The sequence below is a fragment of the Pelodiscus sinensis genome, chromosome 2 (assembly GCF_049634645.1).
Source record: "Pelodiscus sinensis isolate JC-2024 chromosome 2, ASM4963464v1, whole genome shotgun sequence".
Classification (NCBI taxonomy): domain Eukaryota; kingdom Metazoa; phylum Chordata; order Testudines; family Trionychidae; genus Pelodiscus; species Pelodiscus sinensis.
In genome coordinates this window covers 213,857,503-213,872,358 of record NC_134712.1, presented here as the reverse complement: position 1 = coordinate 213,872,358, position 14,856 = coordinate 213,857,503, and the positions used below count along the sequence as shown (strand labels likewise).

Here is a 14,856-nt window from a genome sequence, read left to right as displayed (position 1 = left end):
CACATCTGGAATTCTAGTTCCAGGCAAGCGGTACACTGCTTGAGTTTCCCAGTCTGGACAGCAGATGGATGACTCTGTTCTCCTCACCAACACCACTCTCCTCAATGCATCTCTTGCATTCTGTTCCATGGGATCTTCTTCTGACCCCTTTCCTCAGATAACTCTTCCAAACCATTCTGCACAGTAGTACCTGTGCAGAAAGACTAAAAATAGTTTCTTGCCTCTGTCTGCACTGTGGATACATGAGTTCTCCTCTTTCTTCTTCTGGAAGTCATACTGCCGATTTTCCACCCTGCTCTGCACTGCCCTCTCTGATTCTTCAGCATGCAGTGCCTGCAGTACCAGATGCTGAGTTCTATCCAGAAGGTCTTCATTTTCTTTGATGTAACACAGTGCAGATAGTTGGCTCCAGTCCTTTAACTTTCTCTTTCCGTATGGAGACCAGCTTGTATTCCCTCTGTTTGCCACTCTCTGCTATCCTGTCCTACTCTGCTCACTTGTGCATGGAAGCATCCAAGGAAGGAAGGTGGAGGTGTGCATTTTTTGGCAACATGCTCAAGAAGTGACTGAGGGAGATAACGTAGTTGGTGACCGAGGTATCCCATTGAAAAGATGTTGGAATCAGGTGATGCTTTTGGAAGGAAGATAATGAGTGTAAAGGAGCAGAAAGCACATGCAGGGCTAGAGCTGAGTAATCTTGTTTCCATTCCCACCTCTTAGATTTCTCAAGGTAAATATTACCATTCTTCAGTTTTGAAGGGTAAATTATTTTTTTTTCGCTATGTTGAAGCTAATCAATGTTCTCTCAATTTGATTTGTGGCCAGCATTTTACAAAATCAGCATTGTAAAATTTCAAGAAATTTATGAGGCTTATTTGCCACTTGCTGATATGATCACTAGCTAATTTAAAAAATAAATTGCAGTACTGCTGGCTAGCCAAGATACATTTGATGTCCGGGTGCCAGTCAAAATGAATAGAAATCATTCTGTAATGTATGTTACATTCTTAATTAAGAAATAAAGTTATTTATTCTGTAATCCCTTGCAATCACGCAAGGTTGTTTGACAGTATATACATTTTACATACTAGTCCATATTTGATCTCTGTTTGTTAATGTTCAGCATCTTTGAGTCAGTGACTGGGGTTTTTTTTTTTTTTTTTTTTTTTTTGCTTTTAGCTTCTGGTAAAACATGGTGGAGACTTGTTCGCAGAAAATGAAAATAAAGATACTCCCTGTGACTGTGCTGAGAAGCAGCACCATAAAGACTTGGCCCTCAATCTGGAATCTCAAATGGTATTCTCACGAGATCCGGAAGCTGAAAGCATTGAAGCTGAATATGCTGCTTTAGACAAAAAAGAGGTGAAGTAAAACTTTTAATTATGTCTACTTTGTGGTTTTATAAATCTGCATATATGGTGACAGAGGCAAAAAGTATGACCTTAACTCTAGGCATGTTTTTCGATTCATTGACTTACATGCTTAGAGTTAAGTACACTGTGGAAAAGCAGTAGTAATTCCATTGTTAAGATTGAACAGAGCTTTCTGTTCACAGTATTTCAAATTACACACGTAATGCAGGTTGTCTTGGAAAATTGCTGTGCCAAATTAAGGCTAGTGGTAAAGTTAGTGGTGTAAATTTGGGGTCATTTGGTCCATTAAGTCGGGAGAGAGAGCCTTCCAAAAATGATCAGCTTCTAAAATGTTCAATTTTTTACGATATTTTGCCAAAAAAATTGGGGGGGGAGGGGGAGTATGAAGATCCACGGCATATTTCCACTAAACTAACGAATACCACCAAGAAGCAGCTGCAAAGTTCAATATTTCAAAAGATACTGATTTTTCTTTCTGGCTCTAGAGCGTGGTACTTGGTGCACACTAGGTCTTGCAGAAAGGCATGTAATTTTCATGTCCACTTTTAGAAGTGCTGTAGAATACATAGGCACACTTGGATAAGATTGAAATTTGGTTTTGGAGTAAATTAACTTTGTTTTCTTTAGGGGTTTCCCATTTTAAGGTTGCCTTCCAATCATGACCTCCTTTTTTAATAAAGTGCTCTAAAAGACACATGCAGAGCCAGATCAACTTGAATTTGGATTATCAGAAGAGGGGCCCTGATAAAAGGTGCAATCTTGGGGTGGTTTAAATAAGATATACCTTCCTCAGTTCTCTTCCCTTCGCAAATGAGTTGATTGTAGTGTGATCCCATCCATCACTAATGAGAGCAGGATAACACAGTACATGCAAAGCTGCAAAATCATTCCAGTTTCACAGGAGTTTTTCAAAAGAACACTAAAATTTATAGGCTGCCAAATCAACTTGCAATTTAGTATGCTAGTTAAAGACCTTGTATACAGTTTATGCAGTAAATTTGAGTAAATTAGGCTCACGTTTCCAAAATGACAGGAATTTATTTTTCAAAGTGCTTCAAAATGCACATACATAAGCAGATTGCAGTGAAAACAGCTATCCTTGGTCAGAGAGTTTCTAATATAAAAGTAGCTTCATGACCTACTTTTAACTATCAAAATACTTTAAAATGCATATGCAGAGCCTGATTGGCATGGAAATTGCTTTGCCAAGAGAGACCAGGGTAAAAACACAGGTGAGAAAAAAAAATTGAATTATTTGATCAGAATATTCCCATGGTACAGCTTCTTTACATACTTCCTTTCAGAAGGCTCTAAAATACATATGCAAGTAGACTGCCTTGAAAATGGGCATTGCCACATTAGAGTTCCAGAACAGAACTTGTGGGTTGCAAATTAAGGCTCATTGAGCCAAGAATTCCCAAAATAAAATCCTTTCCCACTGTTTGTCTGCTTTTAATTTCCTGAGGGCTCTAGAAATAGGTGCATAGCACAGAAACTGGCAGCGTAACTGAAAACAGGAATAGTCAGCGTATGCCACAGGGGCACAGTGCTATAACCAGAGTAGATGATTAGGAATAGATTGATTTGCTTATTTCGTGCCACAAGCACTCGGCTCTGATGATAAGCAAGCTTTCTCAGCACAGGCTACAAGTGCACAGCACAGAGACCCAGGGGTTTAGGGAAATTGCTTAGGCTGAAACTATGCTGGCTCAGGTTTTGGGTCTGTCTCCTCAAGGAAGAACTCAATGGCTACGTCTACACTGCAGGCTTTTTGCACGAGAACAGCCGTTCTTGCGCAAAAACTTGCAGAGCGTCTACACTGTACGCGTGTTCTTGCACAAGTAAATTTATAGTACAGTGTTGGAAAACAGGGCTTCTTCCGGAAGAGTTATTCCTCTCCCCACGAAGAATAAGCCCTCTTGCACAAGAGCTCTTCCAGAAAAAGGCAGTGTAGACAGGCAACATGAGTTTCTTGCACAAGAAACCCCTATGGCTAAAATGGCCATCAGAGCTTTCTTGCACAAGAGAACGTCCACACTGCCATGGACGCCCTTGTGCAAAAGCACATCTCTTACGCAAAAGCACATAGCAGTGTGGACGCACTCTTGTGGAAGACCTTTTGCACAAGAACTCTTCCACAAAACAGTTCTTGCGCAAGAAGCCTGCAACGTAGATGTAGCCAATGAGAGAGAAGATCTTTGAGCAACCCATTCAGAAACTTAAAATCCCTTTGCACATCTCATACGAGAAGGTTAGCATTTCCAGAAAGAAGCAAAGTATAAACTTTGGAAAACCATGAATTAGCGTTAAGGTAACACTTCCCATGCAACCTGCCAGGATGAAGATGCAATAAAACTGGGAGTGCATCAGTACCTTCACCCCACCCTAACCAATCCTGCCATTTTATCTGTGCCTTGAAATCAGCATTCTTATTCATACAGTTCAGTAGACCTGCACTGAGATCTGTACAGCACCTTTGATGCAAGAAGTACTTGGTCAGGGAGAGAGAGTTAGTGTTTCTAATTGCTAGGGGCGGAACAAAAGCTTTCTGCCTTTAAATAAGATGGGAGTCAGTTGTGACTCTACAACTTTTACAAGTGTTTCTGTCATTTAATATTCTTTAACACAACAGAAAAAGAAAGGATTGAACTGGACCAATTATTTTTATAGCAGTTTGACATGTTCTATCTGTTTCACTTATTCTTTCAGTTGATGTTTCTGAATAACATATTTCACTCATGAGCGCGCGCACGCGCACACACACACACACACGCAAGGTCTGCTCTTTCAAAAACTTGTTTTCCATTGGTACTGATTGAAATGCATATTCTTCTGAAGAGACACTTCTGTTTTAATGTTTGACTTAGGCACCTTTAATGATTAAATCTGAGTTTGCAATTAAAAAATGTATAGCAAGTGAAAGATCATGGTAGTTTTTGGTATACCTTATACTGCAAATTAGCTATCAAGAGGGTAGTTCCTCTGTCTGTGGTCTGGGATAACTGTTAGAAGGTAGAAATATTTAAATGGTTGTTGCCAGTTTAATACAAGTTATTGGTTTATTGGAAAACTTTTACTTCTGAAGAGCTAACTTGTCTTATTTTTATTTTCAAAGCCATATGAGGGACTAAGACTTCAGGATCTGCGACGGCTAAAGGATATGCTGATAGTGGAATCTGCAGACATGCTTCAAGCCCCTCTGTTCACTGCAGAAGCTCTGCTTCGGGCACATGGTAATCAAAAACTAACAAAGGACAGTTTTAGAAATTGTTTCAGCAAAATAAAAATCATGTTCATGAGCTCTTTTTCCTAGCTATAATTGAAAGAAAGAAAATAATTAACAACAAAACATGGCAGGAAATGAAGGTTTCTTGCTTGTAACCAGAGATTGTCGAGATGGACTCTGCATATTCACGCTCTTGGATGCACCAACCAGATTGTGGAACCTTTTGTAACATGCTCAGGCCTGTCCCTCTCCAGCCCTCAGTTTTTGAATGCATTCTCAGGGTATGGCTATAAAGGGAACATGGTGCCAGTAGCCACCTCACTTCCTTCCAGTCACTAAAATAGAATGGCAGGTAACACTGAAGGGTAGACCCTCACTCCTCAGGAGCACAGAAGGCAGGTGGGGAGCATGTCTATGTAGAGTCCAACTTGAAAAATTCTGATTATAGTAAGTAACTTTTGTTTCTTTTTCAAGTATTGTTTAGGTATATTCTTGCTCTTGGGATAGTTTGTCAAGCAGTATCATACGGTGGAAGGAGAGAGTGCAGTCATAATTAAACAGTATCAGAGGGGTAGCCTTATCATACATGCATCTCACGAAGTGGGTCTTTGCCCACAAAAGCTTATGCTCCAACACTTTGGTTAGTCTATTTTCTGCGCTCTGGGTCCTGTGACGCGCCCCCTCCCCCCTCCGCCCCCCCTCCCACACACACACACAGTCTGGCACCTGAGCCGTCCACCTCAGTTCGCCTCATGGTAAGGCCAGTCCTGTAATGAGTGTTAGAGATGTAGTAACCACTCCAGGAGAATGGGCTCTAAAAGGAACAGGGGGAGAGAATGAAGCTTCTCTAGGATGTTCTTCAGTGCACTATCTGATCCATCTAGAGAGGCACTGTGCAGAAATGTCCTGACCCTTAGAGGTGTCAATATACTAAATAAACAGCTCAAGAGAAGACCTTACACTCTTAGTTTGGTCCAGGTTGGTGAGCTCCAAGCCTGCCAAGCTACTGGCTCCTGGCCCACGCAGGCCGGAAGCTGGTGGTCCCAGACCTGGCAGGTTTGGAGCAGCCCTCTGCCTATGGCAGGCTGTGGGCAGGGGACTGCTCCCGGGAACTGGGTAACAGTTATCCAGTAAGCACCACCCTTACCAGGTGACGTTTACCAGCTAACCGGTTACCTGTTCACATCCCTAATACAAGACCTGTTCTTCAATCTAGGATGAATGCATCTGTGTCTGTCATTTTCTGAGCCTGCCCTTGCAAAAGTGGGGACATTTCATATTGAATCTAGTGGAGAACAGATCTATTTCCAAAAACATCCAAAGACAGAAAATTATTTGAGTCACCAAGTCCTTTAGAAACTACTTGTGCATCTGTGAGGAATCTCAGCTCAGGTGATCCACATCCTTTTTGTGTTCGCCCATGTCATGAAAAGCAATTGGGTAAGTACTGTATAGGCTACACCGGTCCCAGAGCGTTACCACCTCCTGGCATACCTGAGAAGATAGTTTTGTCTTGTTGAAATCTTATACTGAAGACACATCTGTGACCACCTGGCTTACTGCATCTTGTGTCTGCAGAATAAATGCTTTGAGAGCCAGATGGATCACACTCAGTTCTTGCAAGTTTATGTTTAATAGGAATTTTAGTTCCAAAGACCTTGAATGAAAAAGCCTGGTCAGTACAAGGCAATGATCTTGAACACATCTGTGGTTACTGTTGATGTAGGAGCAGGTGATTGAACAATACTTCTTTGAGGATATTCTGTGGCTTCAACCACCATATTAGAGAGAGATTCATTTTCTTTGCAACAGTATTTTTCCATATATAGTCCCTAAAGGGTGTGAAGTTGCATAACAACAACTTTTGTAATGGCCTCATTTTTAAACTGGCATATGGAGTCACATATGGTGTGTATGCCATTAGGCCTAATAATGCCTTTGAGAGAGCTGCAGAAACGGTATTTATCTAGTAGTGACGATTCTCAGTAACCTCCTCAAAAAGCTTTTCCTTTTCTGGAGTTAAGTATCACTCCAGTGAAGGGAATCCTGTGTGGAGGAATCAGAAGAAAAACCCTAATGCTTGAAGTAGAGAACAGGTCATTTGACTGGTTCTCCCTAATTCTTTTTTGGAGGGGGCATTCAGCATCTGATTTTGTAAGGGAAGACAAAAAAAAACTATGCCTTCTCATGTGCTGCTAACAAAGCCAGGCATTTGGTAAAAACTCATAAGTGTAGTGAAGAGGCCAAAGACTAAGACTTTGTACCGGAAATTGTCTGAGTCAAGGCCAAAACATAGCTTTGCAGTGAGATGGTCTTATGGGAATATGGAACTATGCATCTGTGAGACTGAAAGCACCCAAACCAGTCCAGAGTAGATAGAGGGAATGATCAAATCCAAAGGATAGTATTCTGAACTGAAATTTTCTGATGTATCTGTTCAGAGTTCTGAGATCTAAAATTAGTTTGAAACCTCCATTCTTTTTTGGAATCAGAAAATAATGGAAGTAGAACCCTTTTTTTCTCTCTAGATATTAACTGTACTACTTTGCAGCATGTGGGAACTATTAGAGCTTTTACTTAATCTCTCATGGGAAGTGTTCCAGAAAGGAGGGAGGTGGGAATACACAGAGGAAGGGATTTGAAATGGACAATATAATCTTTCTTTACTGTGTCTAGAACTCATCTGTCTGAGATGATGATTATATGCAGTGTTGTAGCTATGTTGGTCCCAGGATATTAGGGACACAAAGTGTGTGAGGCAATAACTTAAGCTTTGTAAAACAAGGACAGACAAGATAGGATTTTCTGAAATTTGTTGAGAGTTTTCGATTAACAGGTCAAATGTGCAGCCTGATATTAGGCAAAGAGGATGTGTTGGAGAAATTCTTTGACATCAGTCCTGGCTTTCCTTCATTTCTTGTGTTTGAGAGAATACTTGCTGTTGGTGTTGCTGTGCTGATGGTATGGCCGCCGCCTCTGGTTATAGAGCGACAAGGTGGATGAGGTAATATCTTTTATTGGACCAATTTATGTTAGTGAGAGACAAGTTTTCCAGCTTGCATAGAGTTCTTCTTATAGTAAGACAAAGAAGAAAAGGGTGTGTTGTATTATCTGTGATGCCTGCACAGTTGTTCTGTTAATAGGGAGATGGTTGCCATAAAATGTGTGTCCTTCATCTTTTCCAGCACCTCATCAGTTTTTGCATTAAATAGTCCATCCACCGTAAAGGTTGGAAGGACATCAAATGATTAAAGGGCATGCTTACCTCTGATTTGCCCTTGCTTGTTGAGACCCGATGTCAGCTTCCCCTAATTCTCTGGGATATTTTCAGTAAAGATTCCCTTCTTTTCTCACAGTTGAAACTAATACCCGGCATCATTGCTTGATGATTTGCCACATGTGTGTTTAAAGAAGCTGAAGAAAACCTTTTTATATCTAGACCCCCAGCTTTTTCCCTTCTTCAGCATAAGGGGTAAAAGGTTGAAGACTTCACCTTGCTCTTTGAAGTGATACTGCTATAATCAGAATGTGTTTGAGGGTTCACAATGAAAACAAGAGATTCTGTCATAAGAGACTTGGTATAACTTCTCAGCCTTTTTTGGAATTGGTTGGCAGAGCGATGGATTGGACCACAGGAATTTTGCTGGTTGCCAAATTCCTTCTAACATAGGTGGTGAAACTCTGCTTTTTGCAGTAGATGCCAAAATGTCAGATTAGCCTCATTGAAAGCTATTGATGGTAATTTTAAAATGTATGCCATCCTATTAATTTGCTCATGAAATTAGATTGCCTCTGCCAAAGAAGACCATGCTGCAGCTAGTCCCATGTTGTCATCACAAGATGAGCCACTATCTGGTTCTCTGACATACTGGAAAGATCTTTATCATGCATTCTTAAAAATTAAATACCCACCTGAGGAAGGGAGGCCAGACAAGTACCTAAAAATCAACTACTTCAAGACAGGCCCCACAAAGGAAAATAACAGAAGATCACCGGTCATCATCTACAGCCCCCAGCTTAAACCTCGCCATCACATCACTGTCAATCTACAATCTATGCTGTAAATCAATCCCTCACTCTCACAGGCCCTGGGAGATAGGCCAGTCCTTGCCTCCAGACAACCCCCCCAATCTGAAGTGAATCTTTTTCAGCAGCCACATGTCACATCTCAGATACATGCACCCAGGAACCTACCCCTGTAACAAATCCTATTGCCAAACTCTGTCCACATATCTATACAAGCAACACCATGACAAGACATAACTACATAAGACACAATATCAGGGGCTCATAATCCTGCACATCCTCTAATTTGATATATGCTGTCAATTGCCAGCAATGCCCCTCTGCCTTGTATATTGGCCATACTGGACAGTCTCGGACACAAAGGATATATGGATACAAAACAGACATCAGAAATGGTAACATACACAAATCTGTAGGGGAACATTTCTTTTTACATTTCTTTAAATTTCTTCTTTGTTGCCAGTCTGTGCATAGGAAACAAAGTAGGCTCCACAGTTCTCTCTCTGTCTCTCCAGACATACGTTCATTGGCAAGAAGAGCTGAGTCAGCACAGAATGGGAAGATAGGGGCCAGAAGCAGATTATTTCTTGTCTTAAGCGAGAAGAGAAGTAGATAGGAAATTGGCACATTGACTCCAAATTCCTTCCTGAATTGTTACTTGGGGCATTGTCCACCCACAGTCCCCTTAAGAGAACTACTAGCAATACATGAAATTCTGGCCTCATTGAGTATATTTACACTTCAGTTATTCACCCGCCATTGGCCTGTGTCAACTGATTTGGACTTGCAAAACTCAGGCTGCAGGGCTGTGAAATTGCTGGGTAACTGATAAGGCTTGGACTGGCACCTAAGCTATAGAATTTCATGAGAGGGCAGGGTCCTATAGCCGGGCTTCAGCTCAAGTCCAAATGTCTACACAGCTTCCCCCCCCCCCTTTAAATAGCCCTTCAGCCTGAGCCAGCTGATCCGGGCTAGCTGCAACGTATTCTGAAGTCAACAGGAGTTTTCACAATGACTTCAACAGGGCCAGAATTTCTCCCAGTCTCTCCCAGAGAGAGGCAGCAAGGGGGAGGGGAGCAGGAGCCGGAGCCACTGCTGGGGGGGGGGGGGGAGCTTAAAAGCCAGTTCCCCCAGCACCATTTTGGGGGGAGAGGGAGGGCAAGAGAGGCAAAGGAGTAGCGGGGGACCAGCGCAATCTGGGAATCAGCTGTCCGGGCTCTCTTGGTCCCCTCCCGCCTGCTGCACCTCTGCCTTTTAAATGTATTAAGAGCCTGACAGCTCTTAACACAATTAAAAGTCAGAGCCATAGTGGGATTAGCTCCCAGGCTAGGAGCTAACTCCGCTGTGGCTCTGCAGTTCCGCCTTTATCAACTAATCAAGTAGTTGATGGAAATTCCATCAACTACTTGATTAGCTGATTACCCATAATTTAACATCCCTGTTACCCATATCAGTAACTCTAATCCCATGAATACTCAGTCTCATCAAAGCTAATGTGACTACTCTGCATGTGCGCTTGCAGGAATTGCATCTGAGTGGCTGTTCTGCATTGATTATGCTTCCAAAAATGCCTGGTGAAGTAAAAAATTTGGGTGTGCAACAAATGCAGAATCAGACAGACATGAAGAAGTGACAGCTTGTAATAATAGCTTTCATATTTTCATAATATATACTATGAACAGTTGTTTTGAAAGTTTCCCTCTTCCTTCGCTTTTAACACTTGAGTCAATAAAAATGTGGTTCTTAAAAAAAAAAAAAAAAAAAAAAAAATCTGTGTGTCAACTTTTATCATATGAAAATGAAAGTTTCCATTTAGTTTATGGTTCATGTTAATAGATAGGAGATACTAACAGTGATGTTAGTTGTAAATGATGTACATGGATATTATCCCAAAATATATACATATTGAAACTTTCTGGTCTGGGACTCTGGCACTATCTGCGTTCTGGCAGCACCACAGATGTTGCTGTACAGAAGAGCCCCAGCTAGTGGGAGCGGGAAGTGGCAGGGAGTCCAACAGCAGAGGGATTCGCATCCAGGAGACCAGCCAGGACTAGCAGCATAGGAACAGAGCGCACAGTGTCCAAGGAAGGTGGCCTGGAAAGGAGGCTGACAGCCCTCTGGGAGAGCCTGAAAGATAGCAGCAGAGAGGCAGGAATTGACCTCCCTTCATCTGGCAAACTTCCTCTTTCACAACCGATCAGGTCCCGAGGGTACCAGATCAGGGAAGTCCAACCTGTACTGTAAAATTGGTGTCCATTCAGACCCGCAGTCTCCAGTATTTCTAAAGATACATTCACATCTAATATGTAAGAGTAAAATAACTTTTTAATGATGCAATCATAAAATATAAACAAATCCATATCATAGGTTAGAGAAATAATTTTTGTTTGTATATTTATTGAAGACTGGGACAGAGAGAAATTACTTGAAGCATGGATGTCTAATCCAGAGAACTGCTGCCAACGTTCAGGTGTTCAAATGCCAACTCCACCTCCAAGTGGGTATAATGCCTGGGACACACTCCCCTCTCCACGAACTCCTCGCACCACTCGCTCTTCTGTCACCTCCCCTGATGAAATCAGCTTGTCACCAGAAGATAGTGAGACAATTCTGGTATGTTTGATTCTTAAGAAAGATTCTCTACTTATTACTTTGTGAATAGTTAAAGGTACAAAGTAATGTACTAAATATTATTTAAAAAGTTGTTCTGGTATATAGTGCTTTGCGACTTGTGAGAAAATCTTCTATAATCATTGTGCAATTGGTTTTTAAAGTATGTTTTTGTGTCATACAAAAAGGACTGAAATGAATTGGAAAATTGAACTGATTTCCTTTCCTGTCCCACCACCGTCACCCCCCAGTGCAAAAGCTACTTGTCATTTCCCTTGGCAAAATAACCTTGGAAAGGACATATGAGAGAGCTCTGCTTGTCTTTCTATCTGTCTTTCTTTCGTGTCATTTCATGGACTTCTAAAATGTAGTGTATATAATCAGAAATGTAGAATTGGAAAGGAACACATGAAGTCACCTCATCTGGCCCCTTGTGCTGATTCATTTTAACACTTTGTTTTATAATGACACAAGTTGAGCATGTGGCTGGAACAAGGAACATAGTTTTTAGCTTGACTGCCACCATTATAATGTAGAACTTCTGATTTAACAAGGTAAAATCATACCAAGTGCATGGCTTAACATTTCTTTTGAGACTTTTTATCTAGATGTTCACTTTCATGGTATCCATTTCCCTGAAGATTTTTTAAATGCTTTGAATCCCCCTTTATATATTTTTCCATTAGGAAACAAAGTTTTCTTTGTTTGCATTTTAAATGTCAGGCTACTACTGTACTGTAAGATTATAAATAATTCTGTTGTGTGGCGGCTACTTTAAGCAGTGTACAGGACTATCACAAATTTCAAATATAAAAGCATCTTTCATTAAAATCAGTAATGCTCTTTTGGAAGACAGAACTCTTTTTATTAATCCACAGCTGTAACTTTATAAAAATTTGTGTTCAGTGAACTAAGCATTTTTTAAAGATACATAGTTTTGTAACTGTTAATAGTACATTTCATTTGGTTTACAGGCAACCCTTTTTTCTCAAATTTTAAAATACTAGAAAAAGTTATTTGGGATGTTGTTTGAGTCATCCTTTGTCCTATGAGCTGGTAGACTTTTCCTGGAATATTACCACATATGAAATGAAGTGACAAATGTGTAATGTAATATATATATTTCCTTTTTTTAGTATTTGGGTCTTTTAATGGAAAAGCAGGATCATGCCCATTATAAAATATGGACTACTTTACTTGATTTACAGTCTTCGATTTCTGAAGTCGATCTTTTAAAAAACTAAAGAAACGAGTACATCTTTATGTAAATTCTGAAATGCTTTCTATTAAGATGTTTCACAATTAAAATGCTCATCTATGCAGAAAAAGATAAATCCTGGGCCTCATTAACATCCTTACTGTGAGACAAACACAAAAGTGATAGTGAACAGCCACATATTAAATAATGAACAGCTATATCTGCAGCCAGTATTGTCTTCTGGTATATTGAACTCCCACAAGTTCAATAATGTGAAATTCTTCAACCAGGCTGTACCCTTCAGTATCAGGCAAATATGTTAAAACTATAGTAAAGAACAGTGTTCAGTCACATAGATGAATGTAATTCATTGAGAAAAGTCAATATGGTTTCTGTAAAGGAAAATCATGCCTCACTAGTCTCCTAGAATTCTTGGGGTGGTGGGGAGTGTCAATAAGCAGGAGGACAAGGGGGATTCAGTGAATACAGCGTACTTAGATTTCCAGAAAGCCTTGGACAAGCTCCGTCACCAAAGGCTCTTAAGCAAAGTAAACTGTCATGGGATAAGAGAAAAGATCCTCTTAGGGATCAATAACTGATTAAATGGTAGGAAAGAAAGGATAGGAGAGAGGTAACTAATGGTGCTCTATAGGTGTCCGTACTGTTTGGGTGAGGGGCATATTAGTGAGAAGTGCCACATTTGGAAGTCATTTAGTCTTGGATGAAGAAGGAAAGAGACATTAGCCTCAAGACACTTCTAATGTAGGCACTAGCCCCAGAATCAGAGGCCAGACTGCTCAATGCATCCATGCCATCAGTCATTGTCATGCTGACACTGGTTCCCTTCTCAATACTAGTCATGGATGAGAAGGTCTTTTGGCAATAGATCTTGTTCGGAGTCCAGGTCCCACTCCGGATCCTGGTACCAATGGAGGATTGATTGCTGGACTTCCATCACTGATCAGCCAGTTCTTGGTACTCTTCATAGGCCCAAGACAAAGGGTCATCAGACAAAGCCTCTTGAGCTTGCACCTCTTGCCATTCACCAGACACCTGGAGACTTCTCCGTAATGGATCCCCAAATACCAAGGGAAACACCTCAGAGGCTGTCACCAACCTGGATTTTCTGCCTCTGGGCCAAGCTCTGGCACTGGCAGCATCACTCCCCTCTGTGATACCCCACTGAAGGGATCACAGCAAGGGCAATGGCCAATGCCCAGGTTTTCTGGGAAACCATGGGGGTTCAGTCAAACCTATCCAGCCAGTGCGCCTGACCTCAGGGATCGCAGAGTGGCCTTCAAACTCAGGTTACCCCTTACCCAAGGGCGAGCCCTAGTGAGAGGCCCAGCACTGATCCAAAGCACCCCAACGAGCCAACAGTCTTCCCCACAAGAAGAGGAAACAGATGTGGTAGAACTGTCATCCACTGCAGCCTACCCGCAAGAGGCATTTGCAAGCCCCCTGCACCTGGTACCACAGGCGGATGCCAAGGCACATCAAGAGCTTCTGAAGCAGGTAGCAGCTAATCTGGGGTCCCAGGCAGAGGAGCTTAAGGACCCCATGGACGTGGTGTTTGATATATTGAGCTCCCCAGCACTGGCTCGAGTGACCTTGCACTTGCATGAAGGGATCAGAAAGATCACCACAGCTCAGTAGCAGAACCCCTCCTGCCCCTCTGCAAAAGGTCTGAGAGGAAGTACTTTGGTGTGGGGTGGGAGTAGAGGTAGTCGTGCTTCTCGGCTGCAACAATTTCCCTGATGGTGGAGGCAGTTAACCAAAAGGAGAGGTAGGTGCAACCAGAGGCAGTACCCAAGGACAAAACTCCAAAAGACTAGACTCGTTTGGTCGGAAGATTTATTACGTGGTCAGTTTACAATTGTGGGTAGCAATCTCTCCTTGGCTGCTGCAATTTTAACATGTGGCAGGCCATATCTAAGTTCAGGTAGGCATTCACTGAGGATTCCTGGAAGGAGTTCAAAGCTCTCCTGGAAGAGAGAAAAGTGTCAGTCAGAGTGGCCTTGCAGGCTGCTTCTGAGGCGGTGGATTCAGCTCCCTGTGTTGTGGCGTCTGTGTCGCTATGCATTCGGCAACCTGGTTGTTCCTCTTCTGTCTGTCCTTGGAGACACAGCAGTTTCTCCAGAAGCTCTCTTTCGATGTCCATGTTCTGTTTGGTGAATATACAGATTCAAAATGACACAGGTGTAATGATGCCCGCATTACACTTAAGACCCTTGGGTTATATGGTCTTGCATCACCTCAAAAGTGTGTCAAGCGCCGCTCCCTCATTTAGCAGCCACCTTTTCTGTTTCCTTCTGATGTGCACTTGTATCTCATTGGACTGATGGATCCTACGAACGTTCTCCCAGGGATATGCCCTCCAATTCCTTTGTCCCTTCCCATTTACTCCCCCTCCCCATTCC

At 41.9% G+C, this 14,856-nt stretch overlaps 1 protein-coding gene across 4 annotated transcripts in view; it reads left to right on the top strand.

Annotated features, from left to right (window-relative positions):
• ANKIB1 (ankyrin repeat and IBR domain containing 1) overlaps nucleotides 1-14,856 on the top strand; it is a 109,189-nt gene that overhangs the window by 51,441 nt on the left and 42,892 nt on the right. For all 4 annotated transcript variants that reach the window (XM_075922380.1, XM_075922379.1, XM_075922381.1 and 1 more), the window contains exons 4-6: nucleotides 1,180-1,362; nucleotides 4,489-4,606; nucleotides 11,033-11,241. In XM_075922380.1, the coding sequence (XP_075778495.1) occupies nucleotides 1,180-1,362; nucleotides 4,489-4,606; nucleotides 11,033-11,241 (510 nt within the window). The remainder of the gene's footprint in view (nucleotides 1-1,179; nucleotides 1,363-4,488; nucleotides 4,607-11,032; nucleotides 11,242-14,856) is intronic.